We start from the raw sequence: 25,006 nt of genomic DNA on the forward strand, positions 1-25,006 counted from the left end.
TGGGAGCCTGCCGGGTTGCAAATGTGTAAGGTAACCGATGGGCTCAAATAAACAAAGCAATATTTAAAGTCAAGTAGGCAAAGCAATAATATACATACATAGAATAGGCAGCATCTATATATATAGGCCTCGACTGAGAGCCTAACAACCCAGTCCCAGAATCATAGCATTGTAGAGTTGGAAGTGACCACGTGGGTCATCTAATTCAACCCATTACAAGGCTGGAGTACCTTTTTTGTCCAACCTCTGCCGACAAGAAAGCCCCTATTTTCAGTCCGACTTGTCCTAGGACTTCCATGGGCTGCAACTCAGGGAGTTGGCAGACTTTAGGCTTTTCTGATCTATTTTGCTTTTTACTGGAATCCCAAGATCTACCAACCAGATTCTAGTGCCTCTGAGCCCATTCCGGGCCTAGGAGTTGGTCTGCAGTATCAGAACTGAGCTGAGCTCACAGTCCTTTCGCACAACCCCAAAACAACCCCCCAACCCCCTTCATTTCAGCAGTTTACTTTGGACGAAGCAGGAAGTAATTTTGTTAAACAGTTGGGAGTCTGAAACCAAACTGCTTGTGAATCTAGTGCATATCAGGCAAAGATTTACCATAGATTCAGCTCTGTCTTTACTTGAGAATAAAGTGTATATTTGGGAGTAAGGTTGCAGTCTTATTCACAGTTTAGACGTGGAATGGTAAGCGTGCCAACAAGATTTGATGATGTATGAAACATGATACTCCAGGTTCATATGTGCATTTTAAATACGCATGTTATTCATACAGGCCATCTTGGAGGGGGCCTACTCTAAGCACAGTAAGCCCATTGGCAAGCAATATCAAGAGCTAAAATTAGTTCGTTATCTTTCCCGCATCTCTTTGCATTATACTAGAAAATAACAGACAGGTATTATTGTTTAAATTAAGAAAGGGGGAAAAAATCTCCAACAGCAATTTAATATACGGTTTGTGAGAATTTGGTCGGTCCTTACCAGAATACACATCTATAAACCATAAATAAAGCGTACAAAAACGATAAATTAATTCGATCGGAGTCGTTTACTCTCCCGGTAACATCAAAACTTCCTGTGTCAAATTACAATCTAAAGTCCATTTTTGGGTACCCCCCTCCCCCGAGTTCACAACGCTACAGCCTTTTTGATCCTCAGTTTTGAAATCTAACACCGGTTCACACACACACTTATTTCTGTGTCACTTTCACACCCAAAAATAGATATATTTATAACTCCCCGCAACAAACAAAATAAAGAAACAGACAAGGAGACTCCTGAAAGGAAACCTCCAACTCAAATAAAATTTAAATCGGTGTCTGAAGAAAAGTGACGGTGGTCAAGAGCCGAAGCCCGCGGAACTGGATGTTTTCCACGCCCCACGGTTGTTGGAGATCAATCCTGTTTTCCCGACGCCGGCGAGAAAAGAGTAGAAGAAAAAGGAGCTTTAAATTACACAACAGCAAACGTCGATTAAATATTACGGGAGCCTTTTCTAAACTAGGAGCGGGGCGCGAAGTCCAGGATTCTTTGCCAAAAGTGGTGCGCGGGAGAGGTGGGGTCAGTGCGCTCCTCATAGAAAGTTGTCTTTTTCATTTAAAAAATAGGACTAGAGAATCTTAAGTTGATACAAAGGCGCCGGAGCTCCCAGGTAGTGGGTGGAGGCCACCGGATTGTTTTAGTCCGATGAGCTTTGGATATGGATTGGGATCGGGAGGCGACGCCGTGGAATAAACTGACCTGGCTTTGGGCACCGTTTGGATTCTTTCCAAAGTCTACATCATATCTCAAATCTCCTCCTGCCCAGAGAAGTCTCGGGTTTGTCCTGGGGAGAGAAAGAGGGCATTGGCCCTTAGGGGGTGGGGTGCCCTTTAGGAAGAGTTCATGATGGGCCTGGAGTAGACCCCTTGGTAATAGGAGGCGTCTCCGGCCAAGGGCGAGGTCTCCAGGGCGCTTTTGTTCGTGACGGAGCCCATGGCCAGGCTGCCGGGCACCGGCGAGCCGTAGCTGCTGTAGTGCATCACCTGCTCGTAGGCTTTGAGGTCCATTTTGTGGTGCGGGTGGTGCGGGTGGTGCGGGTGGGGGTGGTGCTGGTGCGGATGGTGCGGATGGTGGGGGTGCTGGTGCTGCTGCTGCTGCTGCTCTGTGGAGGACATCAGGTTAGTGATGGAGAAGGGGTGGTTGAAGGCGTAATGGTGCTCCGCCTTGAGGTGCGCCTCGTGGGAGAGCCCCGCGTGGGCGTGATGCTGCGCCAGCAGGTGCTGCTGCTGCGCTGGCGACGGGGCAGGCTCCGGGTGGCCCTTCAGGTCGGCCAGGGCGCGCTTGTGCTCGTGGCAAGGGGAGGCGCTGGAGTGCGGCGATTCCGGAGCCCCGTTGGGCAGGTCCCGTTCCTGCGGCGCCTGCGAGGCCGCCTTCTTACCTTGCGACGGGGCTCCCGCGGACGAGGCAGGCGAGGCGCCCTGATTCTGATTCTGCTGCTGCTGCTGCTGCTGCTGTTTGGAGCCCGGCGGCTTGTCGCACTTGAAGCGCTTCTGGCGCCGCAGGTAGCAGCCGTTCTCGAACATGTTGCCCGAGTCCGGGTGCAGAGTCCAGAAGGAGCCTTTGCCCGGCTTGTCCGGCGAGCGCGGCACCTTGAGGAAGCAGTCGTTGAAGGAGAGCGAGTGGCGTATGGAGTTCTGCCAGCGCTGCTGGTTCTGCCGGTAGAAAGGGAACAGGTCCATGATCCACTGGTAGATCTCGCTCAGCGTCAGCATCTTGTTGGGCGACTGCTGGATGGCCATGGTGATGAGGGAGATGTACGAGTAAGGCGGCTTGGCGTGCGTGTAGCTCCGGCGATAGCTCTTGGCGTCGCGGGAGCGGCCCAGGCCCGCCGCTTGCCCGTACGCGCCGCTGCCGCCGGCCCCGACGGGACTCAGCGCCGAGTAAGCGCCCAGCGCGCCCCCCATCGAGCCGGCCTGCGCGCCCAGCGGGCTCAGGCTGGGGCTCAGGTGCGCCGCCATGCTGGCCATGGCCCCCGCGCCGGGAGAGAGGTTCATGCCCGCCGGGCCGGCCGCGTAAGACATGCCCATGGAGCCACCGGACGCCACCGTCGTCATGTTGCCCGCCGTGCCCATGGCTGGCATGCTCATGTAGCTGTTCATGCCCAGCCCCGCGTTCATGGTGGAGTAACCCTGCAAAGGCGACAAGAGCGGGGAGCCCAGCGGTTAGTGGAGGTGGCCCACCGGTCGTCCCACCCGAGACCCACAACTCCCTGGCCACGGGATCGTGGGCAACCCAGCCCTCAGCCCCAACCACCGCGTATTTCGAGGGAGCTTTCTTTGGTGTAACGGTCTCTTTCGGAGTCTGTGTGATACAATGCTGTAAGGTGAAAGTACCCAGCGCCCCAATGAACGTGGTGCGGGCACTCTTGGGCCCCTTGAATTTAAATGGAAGGCTACAGCAGGTGCTTGAATCTGGGGGGCAGTTAAATTGAAACCGGTCAGATTTACATCCGAGTAAACACGGCCCGGAAGCTGTACGCCGGCTCCCTGGCCAATAAAGCGAGATGAGCGCCACAACCCCAGAGTCGGTCACGACTAGACCTAGTAGTCAGGGGTCCTTTTATCTTTACCTTAAACACGGGAAAGGATCGGCTTGTAAATCTCGCCAAATACAATTTAAAAGGGGGCAGGGGGAGCGCCTAACTTAGACTCGGTCGTGTCTATGGTTAGGATAGGGGTCCAAGTATTGCAAACTTGGATACCAAATGCGCTAAGCTGATACAGGTCCCAGTGAAATCGATGACATACAAAACAACAACAACAACAACAACACCTGTTAGGATCTGGACCTTAATGCCACAGGACAAAGTCGACCAGTCTGGTCATAACAGTATTCCTGCACCCTCATTTTAAAAATTCCCGTTGGCTTTTATGAGCCTTTGCCCAAGTAACGTGTTTCTTATTGCGATGGAAAAAAAGGAGGACCCAGGTGGGTGTTTAAAATATTTCCTTGTTCGTTGGCTGGGGAATTGTTCCTGTTAAAACCCAAATGCTAATGCAAATCTACCAGAAAGCAAGCCCGCTCTCTTAACTGTGCAATCCTATGCTTGCTTACTCAGAAGTAAACCCCACTGTGTTTCGCGGGACTCACCCCCAGCTAAGCGCGCAGAGGATTAGAGTCTCAGACCCCCATATCTGACTCCCCCGAAGCCTTTCGGTTTCCAATCCTTAACGATTCTCTTGGGTTTCAATGCAATTTACTTCCCAAGTCACTTGTGTTATAGTTTCTTAACCCAATAGAAGCCGGGTCCATCAAAACGACTCGATAGAATTTGTGTTTCGTTTCGGTAGGATTCGATTTCAACCCGAATTTCTCATACACTGACTAGGGAATATCCGTCGTGATCTTCCGACAACTTTGTTTCTTTACTGCGGGGGAGGATTGCACCGAAATCACTCGGGGGTCAAGACCTCAGCCCTAGGCAGAATTAAACGCCATGGAAATCGGTGTGGGGGCTCTGTTCAAAATCCAAGGGTAAAAATGGGGCTGACGGCTCCTGAAATGTGATTTGACTCAAGGAGGGAAAAGATCTCGGTTGTCAAGACCCGGCTGTTTTCTGGAGCAAAGGAAGGAGGCACGCAACCTGGAGAGCGGCAGGAGCTTGTGCGTAAAGCTTTGCTCCGCTCATTCAAGAAAGAATTCTTGTCCGGCTTTGGGTTTCATTTGCCCCCAGACTCCGAGCCCTCCTAGGGCGAGATTTCGAGCAATAAATGCGCCCCCTCTTCCCCTGGTTCCTTATAGCTCCCCCCTCAAACGCCCTTCCTCTCCCCCCCCCCCAACCTCTCTCTGCCAAACACAACTTTGTTAGGATAGCGCGGCTAGGCATGGCAAAGGATTTGGAGGCTTCGCAAGTCAATATTTGATCACAAAGTTAATATTATCTCAAGGCTAACACAGTGTTGTATAAAAAGAGGGCGAGAGGGAGAGAGAGAGAGAGTCCTGTTTTTTAGCGGGAGGAGGAGGCTTGGGGATTGGGTGGGGGACCCACACACAAACAGAGAGAGCGAGAGAGACACCCACCCACGCAAACAGACAGAAGTTGCCATTTACCTCCGGCTCGCCGTAGTAGTTGCTCCACTCCGTGTGCTCGTGTCCTTCCATTTTCACGACTCCTAGCATACTGGAAGCGGAGTGCATGGCAGTTTAAAATTTAACAGCCACAACAAGCGACGACAGAGGGAGAGAGAGCAATCCAAAAAAAGGGGGGGGGGGAGAGAAAAGGAAAACACCCTCCTCGATAGCCCTCCCTCCTTCTCCTTGCCTCGTTCCCTCTCTGCCTCTCCCTCCCTCCCTTCTCCCTCCCTCTTTCCTTCCTTCCTTCCTTCCCTCCCTCCCTCCCTCCCTCCTTCTTCCCCCTCCCTCTATGTGTGTGTTGGGGGAGGGGGAGGGTGGGCTCGCTTTGCGTGGGGTTTCTCCCTGCCGGCTATTGCTGCTGCCGTTGCCGCTGCTACTACTACTGCTTGGGTGGGTTTCGCTGAGAAGAGTTGCCCGGAGGCGAAGGCAAGGAGGAGGAGGAGGAGGAGGGTGGAAGGAGGAGGAGGAAACGAAGTGGTGCAGTGACGTGGGAGCCGGAGTGATATAGCAGCCAGAGACCAGGCTAGCCTCCAATCCCCAGGTCCTAGGCAGGCGATTTGAATAATCAGCTCCCACCTAGGGCTCTCCACGCCAAGACGCCGGCTGCTGCCCTTGAGCACCCATGGGCGCAACCTGGGGGGAGGCTTTTTGCCCCCGTGTTCTGGGACTAAAGTCACCTACTTATGCTATACCCTGGTCATGAATCTGGAAGGACTACCTCCCGGTTTCCTACTGACTTGGATAGTTTCAGTGCTCTAGTTCACCCATCCGCACGCCTCCAGGCCGTGCTGCTGAAGAACATTTCTACGGTTGCTTTCATGTTTTGCGGTGGATTGCTCAGAGGGGGCTGACCCTATATATCTAGGGATTTTATGTTACGATCGTCATCAACAATCACAACAAACATCTTCCTCCAAGGAACTTGCGAGGTTGAATAGAAATGCTTTAAATGTATGTATGTATGTATGCACACAGTATAGTCAAACCAGGCACATAGTTCGTTGATTACTATGGGGATTTAGACGCTTGCTTAAGGTTGCGCAGTCCTATGCACACTTAGTAGGTGGTCCTATTGGAATGTATAGAATGTATAGGATTGAAATCAATAGGACTGAAAAGTGCATGCCTTAGACTGGATCGCACCATAGGCAGAGAAAAGAAATAAAGTTGATGCTTTAACCATGGTCTGTTTCTTCAGAAGGTAACTAAGGAAAACTCCGGCAGCCACAGTCCAGACTTTCGACTTCGGTTGAAATGCTTGGATTTCAAAAATTCCAGAGGAACTAGGCTGATAGTAATCACATTGGCCTAGCCATAATAATTCCCATCCACTTCCCAAACTATTGGCTTGGCATAAAGGGCGGACGGGGATCGTAAGGAAGGCATTTCATTTCCCCAGTTCTAACTCTGCTAAAGATTTCAATAGAAGATTGATTGGTTCGGTGACAGCTAAAATGGAACCTCTGCGCTCAGGAGCAGTATATCTTTGAGTACCTACTGCTCTGGACAACCAACAGGAAATGGCGTCAGAAACAGAATGCAGCAAAGCAGTTCTCCCGCGGCCCCCTTGCGCTCCTGGCCATCCGGAAGGGCCTCGCGCCCTGGGCATCCACCGCCGCCCCGACCTGCCTTCAGAGCAGGCGGCCGGCAGGAGCTCGCCAGGTGTACCCGGCACCCTAGGGGTGACCCATCGCCAACATTTCGTAACTAAAACAAACCGCCTCACGCAGCTGGGCTAGTGCGAAATGTTCCAGGCGAACCGCTGAAGAAAGACTGGCAGGGACTCGGTCGGCCAACCGCACTGAGGCGCCTTGGCAGCGAGCGCAAGCGCAGGAGCCGGCGCGGACGAAGAAAGGAACAGGCAGGCGACCCCAGAGCAAAGGGCTTCAGCGGATTGAGGGAACCAGCTTTGAGCCGGCAGGTCGGCCTCACGGAGACCTTAGCCCGGCGACGTTCAAGGGGCCCGAGGCTCCAGGATCGCCACAGTCAACTCTGTTGGCTTCCAGGAGAAAAACTCTGTTGGCTTTCTAGAGAGCGTGACTCCCCCGGCCAGATCTGTTGAAATTGTCGGGACGGGAATGTGCTTCAGAGCTGCGCCATCGTCCCGCACGTTTCAGCGTCTCTCTACGTGCGTCTCTCTACGTGCAAAGGCTCCGTGGGACTTGAAAATGCTTAGCGTGGAGTTGCACCCTGTGGTGGGCCGGCAGGCAGTGCCCCCTCTTCCCCCAGAAGCAGCTGAAATGCCCTTTTGTTTCAGCAGGAGAGAAACATTCCATCCCTTTCAAATCCGAGGCCTTCAAAGTACCTCGTTCTGGCTGGATCCCGCACTAAAGCATGTAAGCTCTCAAGGAGAGTTGGGGAAATGGATGACCTCCAGGTGTCTGGGCTCCAGTTCCCACCATCCCTGACCATTTGCCGGGCGGACAGGTGCTGATGGGAGATGGAGTTCAGTGTAACCTGCAGCGCCACAAGGCCCCCTCCTTTGATCTAAGATGAAGGCCTGCTGTTCAGGCAGATCTGGTAGTCTATTCCAGAATTATGATCAAGAGCTGCTGTCGCCGAGCAGGAAATGTATTGCTCAAAGGCGCTTTTTTCTTATACCTAGGGAAGTACAGCCAGAATCAAGGCTGCGCATGGAAAAGATGCTGGAGCTTTCTCGGATGAAAGGAGCAAGCGATCCAGGGTTTGCTTTAATGGGGAAATGTTTGCTCTCTTGTTTAAAAGATGGCATTCGTGTGAGCAAGGATGTCACTGGAAAGTGAACTCTTCTCGAATGTGACATTAGCGCTTTCTTCCCTTCAAAGCGCTTCGCAGGCGCGCGATCTCAGTCAGAAGTCACCCTATTATAGCAATGCTTTCCCGGCGGTTTAGTGGGCAGGAGGCTGGGTCTTGGCGCGGACCTTTCCCGAGCGCCACCAGTCGAGAACTTCCTGGCTCGCTGCTTGATCTCCCATGCATTCAGTTGGACTTAACTTCCAAAATCAACCTACAGTATTTGGGTTCGTGCGCAAGGAAGGGGCCACTTCGGACGGGGGAGGGATTCAGAAACTCACCAAGCCCTCATCAAAGTGAAGTAGTGTTGTTCAAAAACAAAGCAACCATAAGTATTTGTTGCCTTTCTGTTATTTTTTTTTAAAATATATCACAGCAAAGAATAGACTAAGGGATGCCAACTTGACTAAAACATTGGGAGGACGGGACGGCAGGTAAGTCCCGCCCTGCCTAACCGATCACAAGACTCGGCGCAAGTACACCATTTGAATGGCAATGCCCATCAACTTGGGGGAGGACGGCCACCTCAAATATTTAAGGGGGGGCTGAAGGAACGTCGACCCCTAGGAATTGGCTCCTATGTATAGACTCCACTGTACAGTTCTCTTGCGCGAACCCTAATGATGCGTCAAAGAGGCGCATCTCTGATCACTTTAAGTGTGGTTTGAAAAGAACAACTACACGTGCGCCGACGTTATCAACCACCTATTGGGGGATCTTTCCTTTCCTTTAATAATAGGGATCAGTATGTGTAGGACATGTGAGCAGCTCCGAGATTTTGATGCTCCTGAAATGGAATAATTATAAATTGTCTGAAACACACTGAAAGGCGGATCTCCCCCCCCCCCACCCCCACCGCGCGCGAAGCAGAGCCACTGGATTGGCTGGCTTGTTGGCAGGGCAATTCAGCGGTTGCATCAATGGGCAGGTGCTGCTTCTGCACCTGGAGCACCTGGAGCTGCAAGGAAAAGGGCGATTCTTCAGAGAGGAATCCCATTTGTCTCCTTCCATTGTTCAGACAGGCAGGGCAAAGACGGGCAGGCAAGCAAGCAGCGCTCACTACAATTTGCCAGGTGCCGTCCACTGAAAAGAAGGGAGCCCTGTCTTTTTCCCCTTACCTGAAAAGCCAGGTCAGTGCCAGCTAGCAAAGGAACGGAGTCTCCCTCTGGTTTTTCTGAAAGGGCCCCTCCACCTCCTCACTCACTTGCACATCAGTGAGCACCCCAGGAACCTATAGCTTGTAGCATGGCCCTGCCAAAGCAAGCCTCTGAAACTCAGGGGTCATCTCCACATTTATTTATTTATTTATTTCATAAAATTGATGCACCCCTTGATTTCTTTTTTTAAAAAAACACTCTTCAAAAATTGCCTCAGTTTTCTGAGCAGCTGGGTAGGTGCCAATCCCACAAACAATTTTTTGTTTTTTAGGCCAAGAAGTGTTTCCTTTTGTCTGGCCTAAACTGAATCCCAGTTCGCTTCCCTGGTGACCCAGAGCTCTCCTCTCCCAAATTGCCACTGTTGCCTTCATGTCCATACCACCCACGTGGCTTCCTGCTGGTTTTTATTTATAAAGCCATAAGATGTCTAGTACAGGTGTGGGCAGAGTTCAAGTTTGTTGGAACTACGTTTTTTCCTTCTTCCTAGAACCCCAGGATCTACCAACCAGAGCCAAGTGCAAAAGAACAGCTGCCTCTGGACACATTCTGAACCTGAACCTGATCAGTCTTTCCCAACAGAAATCAACTCCTGGTTAGCTTTCCTCATTTCAAGCAGCCTAATTTAAATGGGAGAAGTTATTCAAAAAATTAGTAGCAAGAAACTATTGCAGATCTAGTGCCAGTCACTCAGAGATCTACCAGTAGACCCAGATCTACCTCCTGCCCAACCCTGGTCCAGAACCATGAGGGTACCTGGGGGATCCTTACTCGCTTATGAACCAACCCAGGAGCTAAATTCTTCAGTGACAGTCTTCTCCAGATGCCACCGCCTGTCTGGCCACCAGGGACATGGCCTGTTCTGGTTGTGAAAGTCCAGTGGCTCACAGCAACCCACTTGAGAACTTTATTGTTATCTTTTAGGTGCCAAGTAAAGGCTTTCTTGTTTCTTTGGGTGACCTATTTGGTTGCTGGGTTTTACTGCATCAGATGGTTGCATTTTGCCTCTTTGTGACCTGTTGCTTTTATGGTTTCTTCTGTACTATAGTGTGGTTGCAGTTATGCAATGTGTACTTTTGTGACAGTGATTTTCTGAAAGTGCTATTTACAGCAGGGTACAAGTGTTTTCAAACAAATAAACCTGTATCAGCTTCAATGAAAATTTGGAACATTTGTAGCTGAGGCTGGCCTGGGAATCCAATTCCTTTTGTAGATCCAGTGAAGGTTGGAACCATTTGTATTCATGACACCACTCATATCCTTTTCTTTAAATGCATGTGAAAGTTTAAGAAAAGAAAACGCCCTGAATTTTCTCAATCAAGAAAATGGATCTCTGGCAGGTGTGAGAAACAAAGCAATTGCAGCAGGAAATTTCAAGCCAAGTCCCCTTTTTTGGTTGAGGAAGTGCAATCTTTCAGAGTCCCCAGGGATCCTCAGAGGTGTTAATCTCTGTTTTCTTTCCAGCAGCTCCATATAGTGAATCTGAAATCCACATCTACAGTGTAGTGTGACTGTTCCAGGGAGTCTCTTTTGCAAAGTGTAAGAATCCATAATGGCTTTCCTGTAAATGGTACCTAGGGACTGATTAATCCTGTTATAGCTTTACATTGCTGTTAGGTCCCAATAAACACTTGTGTGTGGAGGTTTAGCTCTCTCTTTCAAAAAGCTAGAACATCACAGAGTGGGTGGAAATTACATGCTGATAGGCAAACCGTGAGCTTGTCCTGAACTTTGGAAGAAGAAAAGGAAACTATGGGGATTAATATACAGAAACCACTGATTACACTGGATTGTGGAGCAGCTTCGATGAGCAAATTGAGGTTGTATCTATTAGCATTCATCTCCTAATGTCTTGCCAGGAAGCTTTCTTTTCCCCTAAAGAAAGGCTACCAAAGGCTAGTGGAGCCCATGAATATCTTTACAAATGCTTCAAAGCTCTTGGGCCTGACCACAACAGAGTCTCAGCTGCTTTAACATCAAGCTCAGTAAACAGATTATTAAAAGTTTGAGATTTAAGAAAAGTTTTTTTTTTAAATGATGCTTTTAATTTTAATATTCTTTATTTAAAAGAAAGAGAAAAGGCAGATAAAATTCTAGCATGATATTAAAATAGCATACAAGGAGAAATGTAACCTCAATAGAATTGCCTTGTACCTTCTCTCTGATACCTCCAAAGGTTTGCTCCAAAACACTGCTGTTGAGCAGTTCCTGTTCCAGGAATATATATCTGAGAATTTAAAGGGTTATTCCTGAGCTGACACGACCCCTTCAAAATACAGGGACATGTGTGGTGTTTTTAAATCCCTATAGTTTAAACCAACAAGGGGCCAGGCTGCCTTTGCGTTGTCATCACGGACCCCTTGGCTCCCCAAACATTTGCCTGATCAAACTGATCAGCTCACACATATCAGTGTTGGCCCACTCAGCATAGAGTTCACCATTATAACTCCATCTTTTTTTCTTGTAACTCGGAAACATTTCTCATTTTCTGACAGGTGGAACAGAAGGGGAGTGTGACCAGTTTGCCTCAGGGGTGTCGCAGGGGGCGCTGCAACTATGATGTAGAATGCAAGGTGAGAGGCAGGGTGTGCACACGCCAAATTTTGGCATTGCACAGGTTGCCACTGAAATTTGAGACCCCAAGGTCTGCCACTGCATCCAATGAAGCTGAATGTTGGAAGATTTAGGACATATAAAAGAAAGTACAGTACCTTTTCACACAATGCATTGTTAGACTATGGACTTTGTTTCCAAGGGAATCAGTGATGGCTTCAAAATGGGATTCAACAAATTCATGGAGGTAAAGGCTATCAAGGACTGCTAGCCAAGATGCTTCTGAATACCAGCTGCTAGAAGCCACAGGAGGGAAGAGTGTTCTTGTGCTCAGGTCTCCTGCTCCTGGGCATCCCACAGGCATCTGATTGGCCATTGTGAGAACAGAATGCTGGGCTAGATGGGCACTGGCCTGATCCAACCGGGCTCTTCCTCTGTACTTATGCATAAATGGTCAGCTGCTACCATAGTTTTTTGTCCTGGATGTTCAGTACAGAGGAACACAGGAAATTGCTTCATACAGAATCAGACACAGCGTTGCATCTATCTCAGTATTGTCTACACTGACTGGCAGCAACCCTTTTCTATTATGTCAGGAGTGCTCTGATGGTGTTTCCTGCTTGGCAGGGGGTTGGACTCGATGGCCCTTGTGGTCTCTTCCAACTCTATGATTCTATGATTCTATGATTCTTTCAGACAGTGAGTATCCCCCAGCCCTACCTGGAGATGCTGGGGATTGAAGACGGGACCTTCTGCACGCAAGGCAGACGCTCTTCCAATGTGCCCTGGCCCTTCCCTGAATGTCATAATGTAGTGAATGCATGGTCAAACAACTTACATTGTTACATTGGCCTACACCTTCACTGCATGTTGTGATGTTCTGTTCTGTCCTCAGTCTGTATTCAGACCATTTCCCTTGCATTTAGGATGTTCCCTCTATCTTCACCCACATTGTAGTGAACCCAGCTCCTCAAGGTTCTGCCCTGAATGGCTGGTTTAGATGCCAAGGGTCCAGAAGTGGCCAATAGCATTGGGAAGCCACTGATGGCGTTGGTTGCAGGAGCAGCAGCTGGGGCAACAGCAGCAGCTCCATGAAAATAATTGTAAACAAATATCTGTCATTAATGTAAATCAGTCTCTTGCTCCTCATCCTACCTATGGGACAATAACTAAAATCTGAATGCAAGATTTGTGTTTTATGGGCAGGCAGTGTTTGCATCCTGCTTAGGAGGCCAATTTTTCATGGAGCTTAATTTTTTGTTTTCTAAGACACAAACCCAGTTAAGAAGAAGACAATTAGAAAATACCCATTTCTACACTGAGAGAAAGAAATTTGGTGACCGTCTAATTAAGAGACAGATTTCTGATAATAGAAATCATATGGTAATTGTCACAATAATACAATAATTATTTCTTAATTATTTGAAGAACTCTACAGCTCAGTCTTTTTTCTTAAAAAAAGCAAATTTCACGTTTAATGGGTCATCTTATTTTCGGAACATATTTTCGGAAGTTGCAACCATTATGATCAAACCATCATTTTTGCAATTTGCACAGACTGGACACAACGGAACAAAATTTAGTCTTGGCTAAGTACCACTGAAAGCAATGAAACTGGACTTAATTGTGATTAGTCAAGACGACTGATTTTAATGGGGCTTAGGTCAAGTTTTAATTTCATAGTTTTGGGAGCAGTATGAATGCTACATCTCCATGGCTTCTTACTGACACAGTACCCTTGAGTGAGCCAAAAGGGGTAGACTTACCATTTCCAGGGGGTGGCTTCATGGTTTCAAGAGTGTTATATCCTTTCTCAGGATTTCCAAGGGAAGATCAGCAAAACCTAAAGGGGTGAGCTATTTTACACAAACAAGGCCCATTACCAGCCTTCACACTTATTCCTTAAATTTACACACCTGCTTTCTACAATACATTCTTCCAGTCTCTGATTTTTTCCCTTTTTTCTTTCTACAGGAAAGATTGCCTGAGAGGGAGACACTAACATAATCAATTCAATTTATTGTATATAGACAAAGGCTGTGAACAACAGAGGGCAAAAATTAAGACATTCATCTAAATCACACAACATATCTTTAAAATTACACAGCATAAAATTTTGAAATTACAATTCATTAGCATAGCTGGAGCAAAGCTTCTTAGCTGCCAGAGCAAATTTGGCCACCAGATGTGAAATTCGCAGGTATTTATCAGCTAAGAGTTCAGCCATCACTTGGGGGGGGTATCTGAGACTGAGTAGGGAATAGAAGATAAAAATATTATCTGGGTGCCATATAGAGATAAGGACATGAAGACAAGTGTAATAAATATATTTGAGGCCCCACAGAAAAGGAAATTAGAACCCAGTTGTGAGGCTACCACCCTAAAATCTGCCAGACCTGCCCCGCTCTTCTCACTAACACCCCAGGCTCTGTTCCATCGTGAGCTGGCAGTGCTGTCACTCATCCCTCCTGCGAAATGTTAGCACTGGGATTTCATTTTTCAATATTTTATTTCTTATGAGAAAATATTGGCAAGCTTTATTCATATTCATATTATTCATCAATCATTGATGAATACATGTTCTACTTATAGAGGAACAAATCTTCGAAAACAGGAGCAATCCATAAATGATTATGAACATTGCTTCAGGAAGGGAGTGCCAGAATATGTGCGGCTCTGATGTTGAAGTGGCTGCCAAACTCCATTCTATGCTCACCTTGGCACACGGGGGCTCTCTCTCTCCTGGAGTTGTTCCATGGACTGTCGGTGGCAGGCACCCAATGGTTCTACTCAGTGCTTTTTTTCCTGGGGGCATGCAGGGGTATGCATACCCCTAAACATTTTGTGAATCTTTGTACTTTTGTCCATTTACTTCCCCCCCCCCCCCGATCTGAACTATAAAATGGTGATTTTCTTGAGTCAAAATGTGAGTACCCCTAAACATTTTTTTAAGAAAAAAAAAGCACTGGTTCTGTTCCTTCTTCCAAGGCCATTTATAAAGAGCAGCAATAGAGGGATTTTAGCAATGGGAAGTCACATGCAGGATATCCCTCCTCGGCTGCTTAACATTTGCCTGAAGCTACTGGATGACGACATCATCAGGGGTTTTGGAATGAGGTGCCATAAATACGCTGATGAAACCCTGCTCTTTCTCTCTACTGCATCTGCATGTGGAGAGGTGATTCAGGCACTGGAGCATTGCCTAAGGCTGTAAGGGGCTGGATGTTGGATCCAGACACAATGGAGGTACTGCTGTGTATTGTTGGTTCCCAGGTGCAAGAAATGGGAAGATAACCTGGTCTGAATGGGTTGCCCTCCACTTGAAAGAGCAGGTATATAGCTTGGCTTCAGGACCTATCTTTGTTGCTTCAAATCCAGGTAACTCCAGTTGTGAGGCATGCCTATATGCAGTGGCAGCTGGTTCACCTGCATAAATAAATTCTTGCCACAGTTACTCATGCTCTGGTCATATTGGAATATTGTAATGTGCTTTTCACAGAGCAACCCTTTGAGACAGTCCAGATGTTGCACCTCTTGCAGTGTGCAGCACCCTAAACACTGGTGTGCACTGTTGACCAGACAGCACCGGTTCTAAAAGATCTGCATGTGTTTGCCAATTTGCTTTCAAGCACAATTTAATTTGCTTAGGGTTGACACAAAGAGCTTTCAATGTCTTGTTTCCAAATACCTGAAAGAGTGCCTTCTACCATATCAACCAGGTTTTATGATTGGCAGGGGAAAGCGTACTTGTGATCCCACCCCCACGTTAAGCATGGGGTGGGGTGATGGTGTTTGAGAAGGCCTTGATGGTGGTGCCCCCCAGATTGTGAAATGCCTTTCCCTCTAAGGTGCATTATACAAGGTGCACCAACATTATATACTTTTCAATGGTAGGGAAAGATGCATCTCTTTGCCCAGGCCTTTGGGGATGGGTGAAGCAGTCTGGGCATATATTTTGAAGACAACCACCTCCTTCTGCAGAATGTTGCTTTAGTTGTTTTACTACTATTTTGCATGTTTAATGTACTCAGACCTGGAATCATTTAGTGAAGGGTAGGTTATAAATGTTGTGATTTAATTCAATTTAGTTAAATACAGGTAAGACAGGGGAAGCTGGGCTCACTAGGAAGAAGAATAAATTGTGCTGAATCGTCTTTTCGAGTTACATCTGCAGAAACCAATAGAATGGTAGCTTTCAATATTAGTAGGCCACTGCAGCAATTTTTAGTCTTTCTACCATCATGAATATTCCACATAAAACACACACACTCGAACACTGAAGAGGAATCTATAGTTCACAAGCCAGCACTGTTTGGCTTCATGGCCAAGTCTGACATGACATAAGAAATCCCAGTCTCCCCGGATCTTTCCCTATCCATAAAATCACCTGTGGGATCAGAGGTGTAACAGCGGGGAGGGAGGAGTTTTGAGCCTTTCCCTCACATTGTGTCTTCATTTGAAACCACATACAGTACACAATCTGAAGCTGTACCCATCATGGAAGAGCAGCTGATAGCAGCTTTGGAGCGGGGTTTAAATCTGAAAAGTAACGTGGGGGAGGGTTAAATAAATATCTCCCCAAGCATTCCATCCTTTCCCAAAGTGCCTCTGCACAGATCTTCCACATCACATCTGCTTTGGTCCTCATCCTCACCATTCACAAACTGAGATTGTACCCGAACACACCCAACACTACCCTTTATGTGTGCAGTGCAGGAGAAGATCAGTTGTGGTAAGCAATTGGTCTTTCAAGGGAACTAGTCAGTGGCGTAGCGTGGGTTGTCAGCACCCGGGGCAAGGCAAGTAATTTGCGCCCCCTAACCCGTGGATTTGCGCCCCCTAACCCGTGGATTTGCCCTAACCCCAGAAGTTGCGCCCGGTGCGGCCGGCCCCCCCTGCACCCCCCACGCTACGCCACTGGAACTAGTTCACCATTACCATTTTTCTCAGGTGCCTGGCCAAGTTTATAAGGCACCCAATGGTGTTTCATACACTGTTTGGAAACCTCTGTGCCAGTACAATGCATTCAGTTTGCTTCCAATAGCAGATGCCTGACACATACTAAAATTTCGGAAATAAGCACAGAGGGTGTGTGCGTGTAAATTGTCTCTGAGTTAGCCCGTAAGCAAAACAACCATTGGAACTTATGAAAAATTATGAAAAGCCTCCAAAACAAAATAAATAGCATCCATCTGTTGGCTGTTTACTGTATCCCACATGACTTCCACATGTCTGATGCTCTCATCTCACACATTTAGTTAGGTAAACAAGAAACGCAGAAGGCTGGTGCAAGGTCCGGAACAAAAGATTTGGTATTAAAAATGTAAAGTTAACACACTCATCTCAGGACTGTGTTATCTCACTGAGCATTTTGAATGTTAAAGTGCCACATCCTTGTGTGGTATGAGAGATGTTTTGTCCTTCTAATCCATGCTAAGAGCTAATCACAACAACATCTCATTTCATTCGCCTTCCTTCCTCTCTCATTTATAGCTACTTTTCAAGTATAGAAACTTTTCATCCTCTTGCTTTCATTTTCAACTGTAATCTTGTAAACCCGATAAAGTAATAACAGCTTTGGCTTATTCATATTAGAAATAATTTGAAGACAAACAGGAAGAAGTTGAAAAATTCCAGAAATATAGCCATTTTGGATGAAAATCAGCAATGTATCTCCTGCAGTCTCAAAGACTGTGGCTGTGTCCCTATACATCCTTAGCCTAATTTCATGTGAGTCCACAGGGAGAGGAGGAGGGCAGAACGGAGGGAGAACTGGAATGGGGGAGCAATGAAAACTGTGGGAGGAGCTGCTCTGCAAGTGATCAGTTCGGACCTCTAGCAAGTGGGAAAAGAGAAAGAGGGAGCATTTCAGAAAGAAAGAAGAAGTGTAGCCTCACCCACATTTTACGCCCTCCCTTCCCTACAGGTGGGCGGGGTTTGCGGCACCGAGTGGGGGCTTACCTGGATGGGTGCCTCCCACCCGCTTGGGTTGGCCTTTGACCTGCCCTCAGCCAGGGAGGACAATGGATGGCCGGCTGGGGGTGGGGCTAGGCTGACCCTTTCGTCCAAGCCTCACTTGGTTTTCTTCCTTCCAGGATCACCCACCCACCCTCCCTCAAAATTAATAATTTCTTGCCTCCAAATAATTTCATCCTAGGTCAGCGGCCATCAAGTTAATGAAATTTTTTTCTTTACAGGCTAATATTTTGCATTCCAGGTCAGCAGGCGCTGCTGTGGTCGTAAGATGGTTGCTGTATTCAGAACTGGAAGGAATTTTCCCTGCATTGGCAGGTTTCGCCTTCCCCATAGCATTTCGTCACAACTTTGGCAGTTTTAGGCCTTGGCAAGGTATCCTTTAGTCCATCATCAAGTTGAGGGGGATGCATTCATGCTCCCTTCCCAAGCGGCAGCATTTGCAGGGCCTGTTAAAGGGCAAAAACCAGGGGCCCCTGGCCCTAGAGCGGCGGCATGTAGGTCAAACTCCCGGGACGAGGTTAGTGGAAGGGCATGCTGTGTAAGTTTGTGCTTTACAGTCCCCTCTCACTGGGCCTCAACTGCCTGCATATCCGCAGCCAGACGGGCTGAGAGGGTTACCTGCCAAGGCCTGTGCCAAGTTTCCCACTCCCAAAGCTCAATAAAGTTGTGGCCAATTTGAACCCATACCCTGGTCTCTTGTCTCATTCTTTGGGGGAAAGGGTAGGCACCACAGACAGGGTTCAGCGCGTGTGCCCGCAATTGACTCTGGCTCCACCACCAACTGGTTTCAACATCACCTGCAACTTGTACAGAGCCCCCAAAAGATTATCCCCAAGGTAACTGGATGGAACATGCTACCTCATGATGTGGTGATGGTCATCAACTCAAATGCCTTCAAAGAAAAAGAGGGTTGTACAACTTCATGGTTTGTCAATGGCCACCAGCCAATAAGTAGCTAACTGGAGCCTCCATGTTCATAACTGATTGGCAGAAGAGGGGAGGGGAGGAGCTGTGGCCACTTCTTCATGTCCCACTTATGAAGCTTCCCAGGGGTATCCAGCTGGCCATTGCTGGAGGCAGAACACTGACCCAGACGGGATGTGCTAATCAAAGATGGGCATTCTTATATCCAGATGGCTTTCTAAAGTAGTTTCCCCCTTTTAAGCCTTTCTTGAATTTTTACACACAAACTGTATCCAGGATTAACGACTAGCAATGGAAAAGGAGACAGGGTCATTTGCTGCTATGCCAGGGCAGTCCCTGGCTCTGCCACATGTTCTGCTAACAGTTTGTAAAAGCAGCCAAGATAAACTGGAGACCATCTGCCCTTTCACAGTTAAAGCCAGCAGCACTCAGACTGTCATTAGTTATGGTCACAAATGTAGTCATATAACATTCATATTGGCTGCAGGAGTGTCCCCCTTTTCCTGACTGTAAAGAGGTAAAGGTAAAGGGACCCCTGACCATTAGGTCCAGTTGTGACCGACTCTGGGGTTGTGGCGCTCATCTCGCTTTATTGGCCAAGGGAGCCGGCGTACAGCTTCTGGGTCATGTGGCCAGCATGACTAAGCCGCTTCTGGCGAAACAGAGCAGTGCATGGAAACGCTGTTTACCTTCCCGCCAGAGCGGTACCTATTTATCTACTTGCAGTTGACGTGTTTTCGAACTGCTAGGTTGGCAGGAGCAGGGACCGAGCAATGGGAGCTCACCCCATCGCGGGGATTCAAACCACCGACCTTCTGATCGGCAAGTCTTAGGCTCTGTGGTTTAACCCACAGCGCCACCCGTGTCCTTCCTGACTGTATCCTCTTGCAAATACTTCTCCATTAACTTAAATGAAGAAAGGGCAGGGAAATACAGCAGGATCTACAGGTTGAGGTTCTCCTCCACCCTAAACACTGTCATCCCCACTATCTTGTGGGTGGGTGGGTGGGTGGGTGGGTGTTGCAGGGAAGAAATTGCCCATCAATGGCTCCTTTCTCTTGTTTCTTCTCATCTCCACCTTCTTGCTTCTGCCAAACTACTTGATGGGTGTCTGGAGTTAACATGCAACTTGAAAGCCTAACTGAATACCAAATCACTCATTACCCTGCGTGTAATCTCACAGAGACTCTGAGTTTGGAAAATAACAAAGCTATGTTTATTAAAGGAAATATATGCTTGATAGGAAAGATCCTAGTCCTAGTTGTGGAGATGCAAAAGAGCCATGATTGCTCTTTCATTTCTGTTGGAGACACACACACAAATATATTTCCTCTCCCAAGGTAAGGATGAAGAAGCAGGAGAGTAGGGTCAGCATCTCTAACACTGGCACAGTCTAACACTGGAGGCAACATTAGCACAGGTTAAAGGATAGTCTAGAGAAGTTGGATGTTTCTTTATCTCATCTTTCTGACACAGACATATCTGCTTCATTGCAAATTGTGTTGCATTCCTTTTTTTTCAAAATTTCAAAATTGGTTTTCATAACATTATAAACAAACAAATACATAAGACAAACAAACATAAATCATAGCCTTATTGAAAATTACACTTGTTAACATTGTTAAGTGACTTCCTCGCTTCCCCTTGGTTGAATTTCGTTGCATATCCTTTTAACGGTTTTCAAAATCACAGTTCTTATAAAATTTAACTTAAACATTAACATCCTTAGATCTTCACATTATGAAATTAAACATATTAATTTGACACTTAACATAAATAAAATCCTGAGCCAATTAAGTTTCTGCAAGCTGTTTTCAGTTAATTTGACTTAACATATTAAACTTAGTAATCATTAAATTTAATCCACTCTTCCTGATACTCCTCCTCCTTCTGGTCACGGACTCTTCTGGTTAGGTCGGCTAGCTCCGAAAAATCCACCATCTTCATCTGCCATTTTTCTATCGTTGGTAATTCTTGGGTTTTCCACTTTTTAGCTAATAAAATATGCACAGCAGTTGTGGCATACAAAAATAATTTAACATATTTCTTGGGCAATTCCAAACCTGTTATTCCAAGAAGAAAGGCCTCTGGTTTCTTTATAAATTTCATCATTTTAAAAAATTCATTATAAATCTTTTCCCAGAAGTCTTTCACCTTGGGACAGGTCCACCACATATGATAAAAGGTTCCTTCCTTTTCTTTACATTTCCAACATAGATTGTCACAGTTATGATATATCTTTGCTAATTTAACAGGAGTCAAATAGCATCTGTACATCATTTTTATTATATTTTCCTTTAACACAGTACATGCGGTGAACTTGACCCCTTTCTTCCACAGTCTTTCCCAATCCTCAAACATTATATTATGTCCTACATCTCTTGCCCAATCTATCATCACAGATTTAACTTGTTCATCTTTTGTATGCCACTCCAACAATAACTTATACATTTTAGATAAATTTTTACCTTTAGTATCCAACAACTCGGTCTCCAACTTAGATTTTTCAAAAGCAAAACCATTTTTCCTATCCAATTTATACAATTCATTAATCTGGTGATAATGTAACCAGTTTAACTTATCTTTAACTTGATCAAATGGTTTTAATTTCTAACCTTCTTCTTCTTTCATTAATAAATCATAATATCTCAACCATTTGGTATCCATATTTAATTTTTTCTGGGCCTTTGCCTCCATTGGTGAAAGCCATCTGGGCGTCTTTCTTTCTAAAAGATCTTTATATTTTATCCAAACATTATACAGCAATTTCCTAATTACATGGTTTTTAAATGCATTATGGGCCTTTACCTTGTCATACCATAAATATGCATGCCAGCTAAACACCTTGTTGAATCCCTCCAAATCTAATAGATCTGTATCTTCTAATTGCATCCACTCTTTAATCCAGCAAAGTGCAGTAGCTTCAAAATAATTTTTTTAATCTGGCAGAGAAAATCCCCCTCTTTCTTTAGAATCCATAAGTAATTTATATTTAATTCTGGGTTTCTTCCCCTGTCAGATAAATCTGGATAATGCTTTCTGCCATTCTTTAAAACATTTCACATTATCTATAATTGGAAGGGCTTGAAACAAAAAAAGCATCTTTGGCAGCACATTCATCTTAATCACAGAAATCCGGCCCATTAATGACATTTTTAAATTTGACCATATCTCCAAGTCTCTTTTAATTTCATTCCATAATTTCTCATAATTATCTTTATATAGATTCAATTTTTTCCCAGACAGGTTCACCCCCAAATATTTAACTTTTTTCACAAAATCTAGGCCCGTTTTTTCTTGTAATAGTTTTCTTTCTTCGTTATCCAGATTTTTCTCAATTACTTTGGTCTTGCTCTTGTTAAATTTAAATCCTGCTACCTGACCAAACTCTTGTATCAGCTGCAGTGCTTTAACTTCACTGGAGTCTGGATCTTGTAATGTCAAAACTAGATCATCAGCAAAGGCTTTTAATTTGTATTGTTGCGAACCTACTGTGATACCTTTGACTTGTTCATCCTTTCTAATCATACTTAGCAAGACCTCCAGGACTGAAATAAACAACAGAGGGGAAAGTGGGCACCCTTGCCTGGTTCCCTTCTCAATTCTAATTTCCTCTGAAACCACATTATTTACAATAATTTTGACTTTTTGTTCTAGATAGATCGCTTTAATACCATTTTAAAAATCATGCCTATCCCCATACTCTCTAAATTATGTAACATAAAACTCCAAGATACATTGTCAAAGGCTTTCTCTGCATCAATAAACATTAACATTGCTTTACGACTCTTTCTTGCTTCTAACTTTTCCAAAATATCCACCACATTTCTAATGTTGTCTTTCATATGTCTTCCAAGCAGAAATCCTGCCTGGTCTTTATGGATATACTCAGATAAAACCTTCTTTAGCCTGTTGGTCAGTAAATTTGCAAAAATTTTGTAATCCACATTGAGTAGGGAGATTGGTCTGTAGTTTTTAACACTGGATCTATCTTGACCCTGTTTAGGAATCAGAGTAATATAAGCTTCCTACCAGGTTTCAGGTGCTTTGCCCCCTCGCAGAATCAAATTAGATACTTCTACCAGAGGTTGGATAAGCCAGTCTTTCAATGTCTTATAATATTTCGCTGATAGACCATCAGGTCCTGGTGTCTTGCCCAGTTGCATTGAGTTTATTGCCTGTTCCACTTCCTGGTTTGTAATTAGACCTTTTAGTAGGATCTTTTTATCCTCCGGAATCTGTTGCAAACTATTAATCTTTATAAATTGCTCGATTTTCCCCATGTCTTCTTTATCCTTTTTATACAGTTGTTTATAATATTTATAAAAGCATTTTCCAATGTCTGCAGGGTTCTCTACAGATTTTCCTTCTGTAACAATGTCTGTAATAGTACTTTGTTTTTGTCTCTTCTTTAATTGCCAGGCTAGTAATTTCCCACATTTATTTGCAGATTCAAAATTTCTTTGTCTCATCCTTCTTATCTTCCATTCAATTTCTTGATTTACTAACTGTGAATATTGAACTGTTCAATATTCAAATTGAGTTGCATTCCAACACTTCCAACATCCTTGTAATGGTTCAAATGTCTTCCACCTCCTTTACTTCATCCCTATCTGCCTGCACCATCTCTTAGTCCGAGTGGCCACACCACCACCACACCTGGGACTTAGCTCTGTTCTACATGCAGCTGAGGCCAGCTCACTATGTAGCACTTTTTGGAATGACCACTATTGTCAGTTGGCGCTGCTACTGGAGAAGATGAGCATCACGTCTTTGGTAGTTGATCAAAACATAGCTACTCCAGTGCCTCCATTTTTGCTGCTGTTGAGAATAACAGAGCCAGGAGTTGGTTCTGTCTTGACCTAGGGAAGGTCTACCCCATACAACTTTCAGCATTTGTGGGACTTTCCCCCATGTCTGCCAAAGACAGTGGTTTCCTCTGCTTGTCACCACCAAAGAGTGACCACTGGGAATCTCACTACAGAGGTAGAACAAGAGCAAGTGAGAGTATGCATGGCTTCGTGCCTTTAATGGTGTGTGCAGGGTGAGAGAAGCCTATTTTGTTGGTAGCCATCTGGTGAGAAGAGCAAATTGGGAGTTTGATGTCCAGGTGACAGCTGGATGTCAATTGAATCCAGCTGAGAGATGCCAAATTACAGTTTTTGAAACAACTAGTCCCCTTTATTCTCTACCCCATTGGAAATACTTTGAACACAAGACATGAGACCTATTTTATTATTTACCGCTCACTTACTCCTTTCCAACCTAGTGTTGTTTATATATTGGTTATTCTTTTAATTTAATTCATTGTTACTGCTCTTCCTGTTCTATCCTAGCCATATCTATTCATTAGTAAGTCTTATTTAATTCAGTGAAGCTTACTTCCAGATACCTGGGGTTAGGATCACAGCCTTAAGTAAATATCCTTGTAGGTTTTGTAATGGATTTTAATTGTTGTGAGCTGTTTGGGAGCCAATTTGGGCTGAAAATCAGTCTCTCTTCCCCTCCCCCACTCTCTCACTCTCTGAAATGAATATGCCAGAAAACATTAGCACAAAAAGCTACAAGCCTCTGCTATGTAACCAGTACTATGTGCAAAATATACTGCCAAGTCTTCTTTACTTGGGTGAAGCTGCAGAAAAGTATTTGCTGCCCATAGCCATCAGTGATGGCAAACATTCCTCAGCAGAATAGGCACTTGGATGCATCATTATGTGGCACAGCTGTGACAACCTTGGTTGGTTCTTGGTTTAGAGCCTGTCACATGTGTTTACCTGCAAATGAATCTCAAAGGCCACAGAGATGGAGCCGTATCCAAGAAGATTCAAAAAAAGCAAGCCGCTATTTTAAAGCAAAAGGATGACACATCTTGACCATTGACTTCCTATTCACATGAGCAAACAGCTCCTATCTCAGCAGTAAGGGGTTCCCCCAAATAAAAATTCTTTGCATTTAAAGAGATTCTTTCTTGGAGAAAGAAAGCATCTTGGATGGGATGTGTGTACAATTAAACAAAGCAAACATTCAAAAGGAGACAAGTGCATTTACATTCTTCATTTGCCTTCCCAGGCAGAGAGATGTAAGTGAATCACATGCCCAAAAGGTCAGGAAGGGCCAGATCTCTGCTGGGGAAAACTTGCTATGAGATAGTAACTACCTAAGAATCAAAGAAGCAATTTCAGGTAGAAAGTGTGACATCTTTACCCTCAATCAACTATAGTCATTGGTGTTGTTAAATATTATTATTTCCCTTTTTTCAAAATAACCCGTGGACATTTCTGCATGTGTGTGTGTGTGTGTGTGTGTGTGTGTGTGTGTATAAACCAAGTTTCAAGTCCAATAATAAACCACATTTTTATCCTAACTTCCTCCAAGAAGTTCATGGCAACATGCATGTACCTTTCCACACTCACCATTTATCCTCACAACAACCCTGTCAGGCAGGAGAGAGAGAGAGAGAGAGAGAGAGAGAGAGAGAGAGAGAGAGAGAGAGAGGTGTCACCCAGTGAGCT

At 45.7% G+C, this 25,006-nt stretch overlaps 2 protein-coding genes and 1 long non-coding RNA gene across 4 annotated transcripts in view; 2 read left to right on the plus strand and 1 right to left on the minus strand.

Moving 5' to 3' along the window:
- Positions 1–25,006, plus strand: part of ATPSCKMT (ATP synthase c subunit lysine N-methyltransferase) — a 207,310-nt gene that overhangs the window by 52,073 nt on the left and 130,231 nt on the right. The window lies entirely within an intron of this gene.
- FOXA2 (forkhead box A2) lies at positions 44–5,300 on the minus strand. The gene is made up of 2 exons (XM_081872800.1): positions 5,092–5,300; positions 44–3,170 (listed from the first exon to the last, which is right to left on the minus strand). The coding sequence occupies exons 1-2, from the start codon at positions 5,176–5,178 to the stop codon at positions 1,872–1,874; spliced, it is 1,386 nt and encodes a 461-aa protein (XP_081728926.1). The 5' UTR covers positions 5,179–5,300; the 3' UTR covers positions 44–1,871.
- LOC309348289 lies at positions 6,683–8,222 on the plus strand. Its single transcript, XR_014159332.1, has 2 exons — positions 6,683–7,451; positions 7,721–8,222. It is a non-coding gene; the product is annotated as an uncharacterized lncRNA (long non-coding RNA).

Source organism: Podarcis erhardii, assembly GCF_964252035.2.
Source record: "Podarcis erhardii genome assembly, chromosome: 8".
NCBI classification, from domain to species: Eukaryota; Metazoa; Chordata; class Lepidosauria; order Squamata; family Lacertidae; genus Podarcis; species Podarcis erhardii.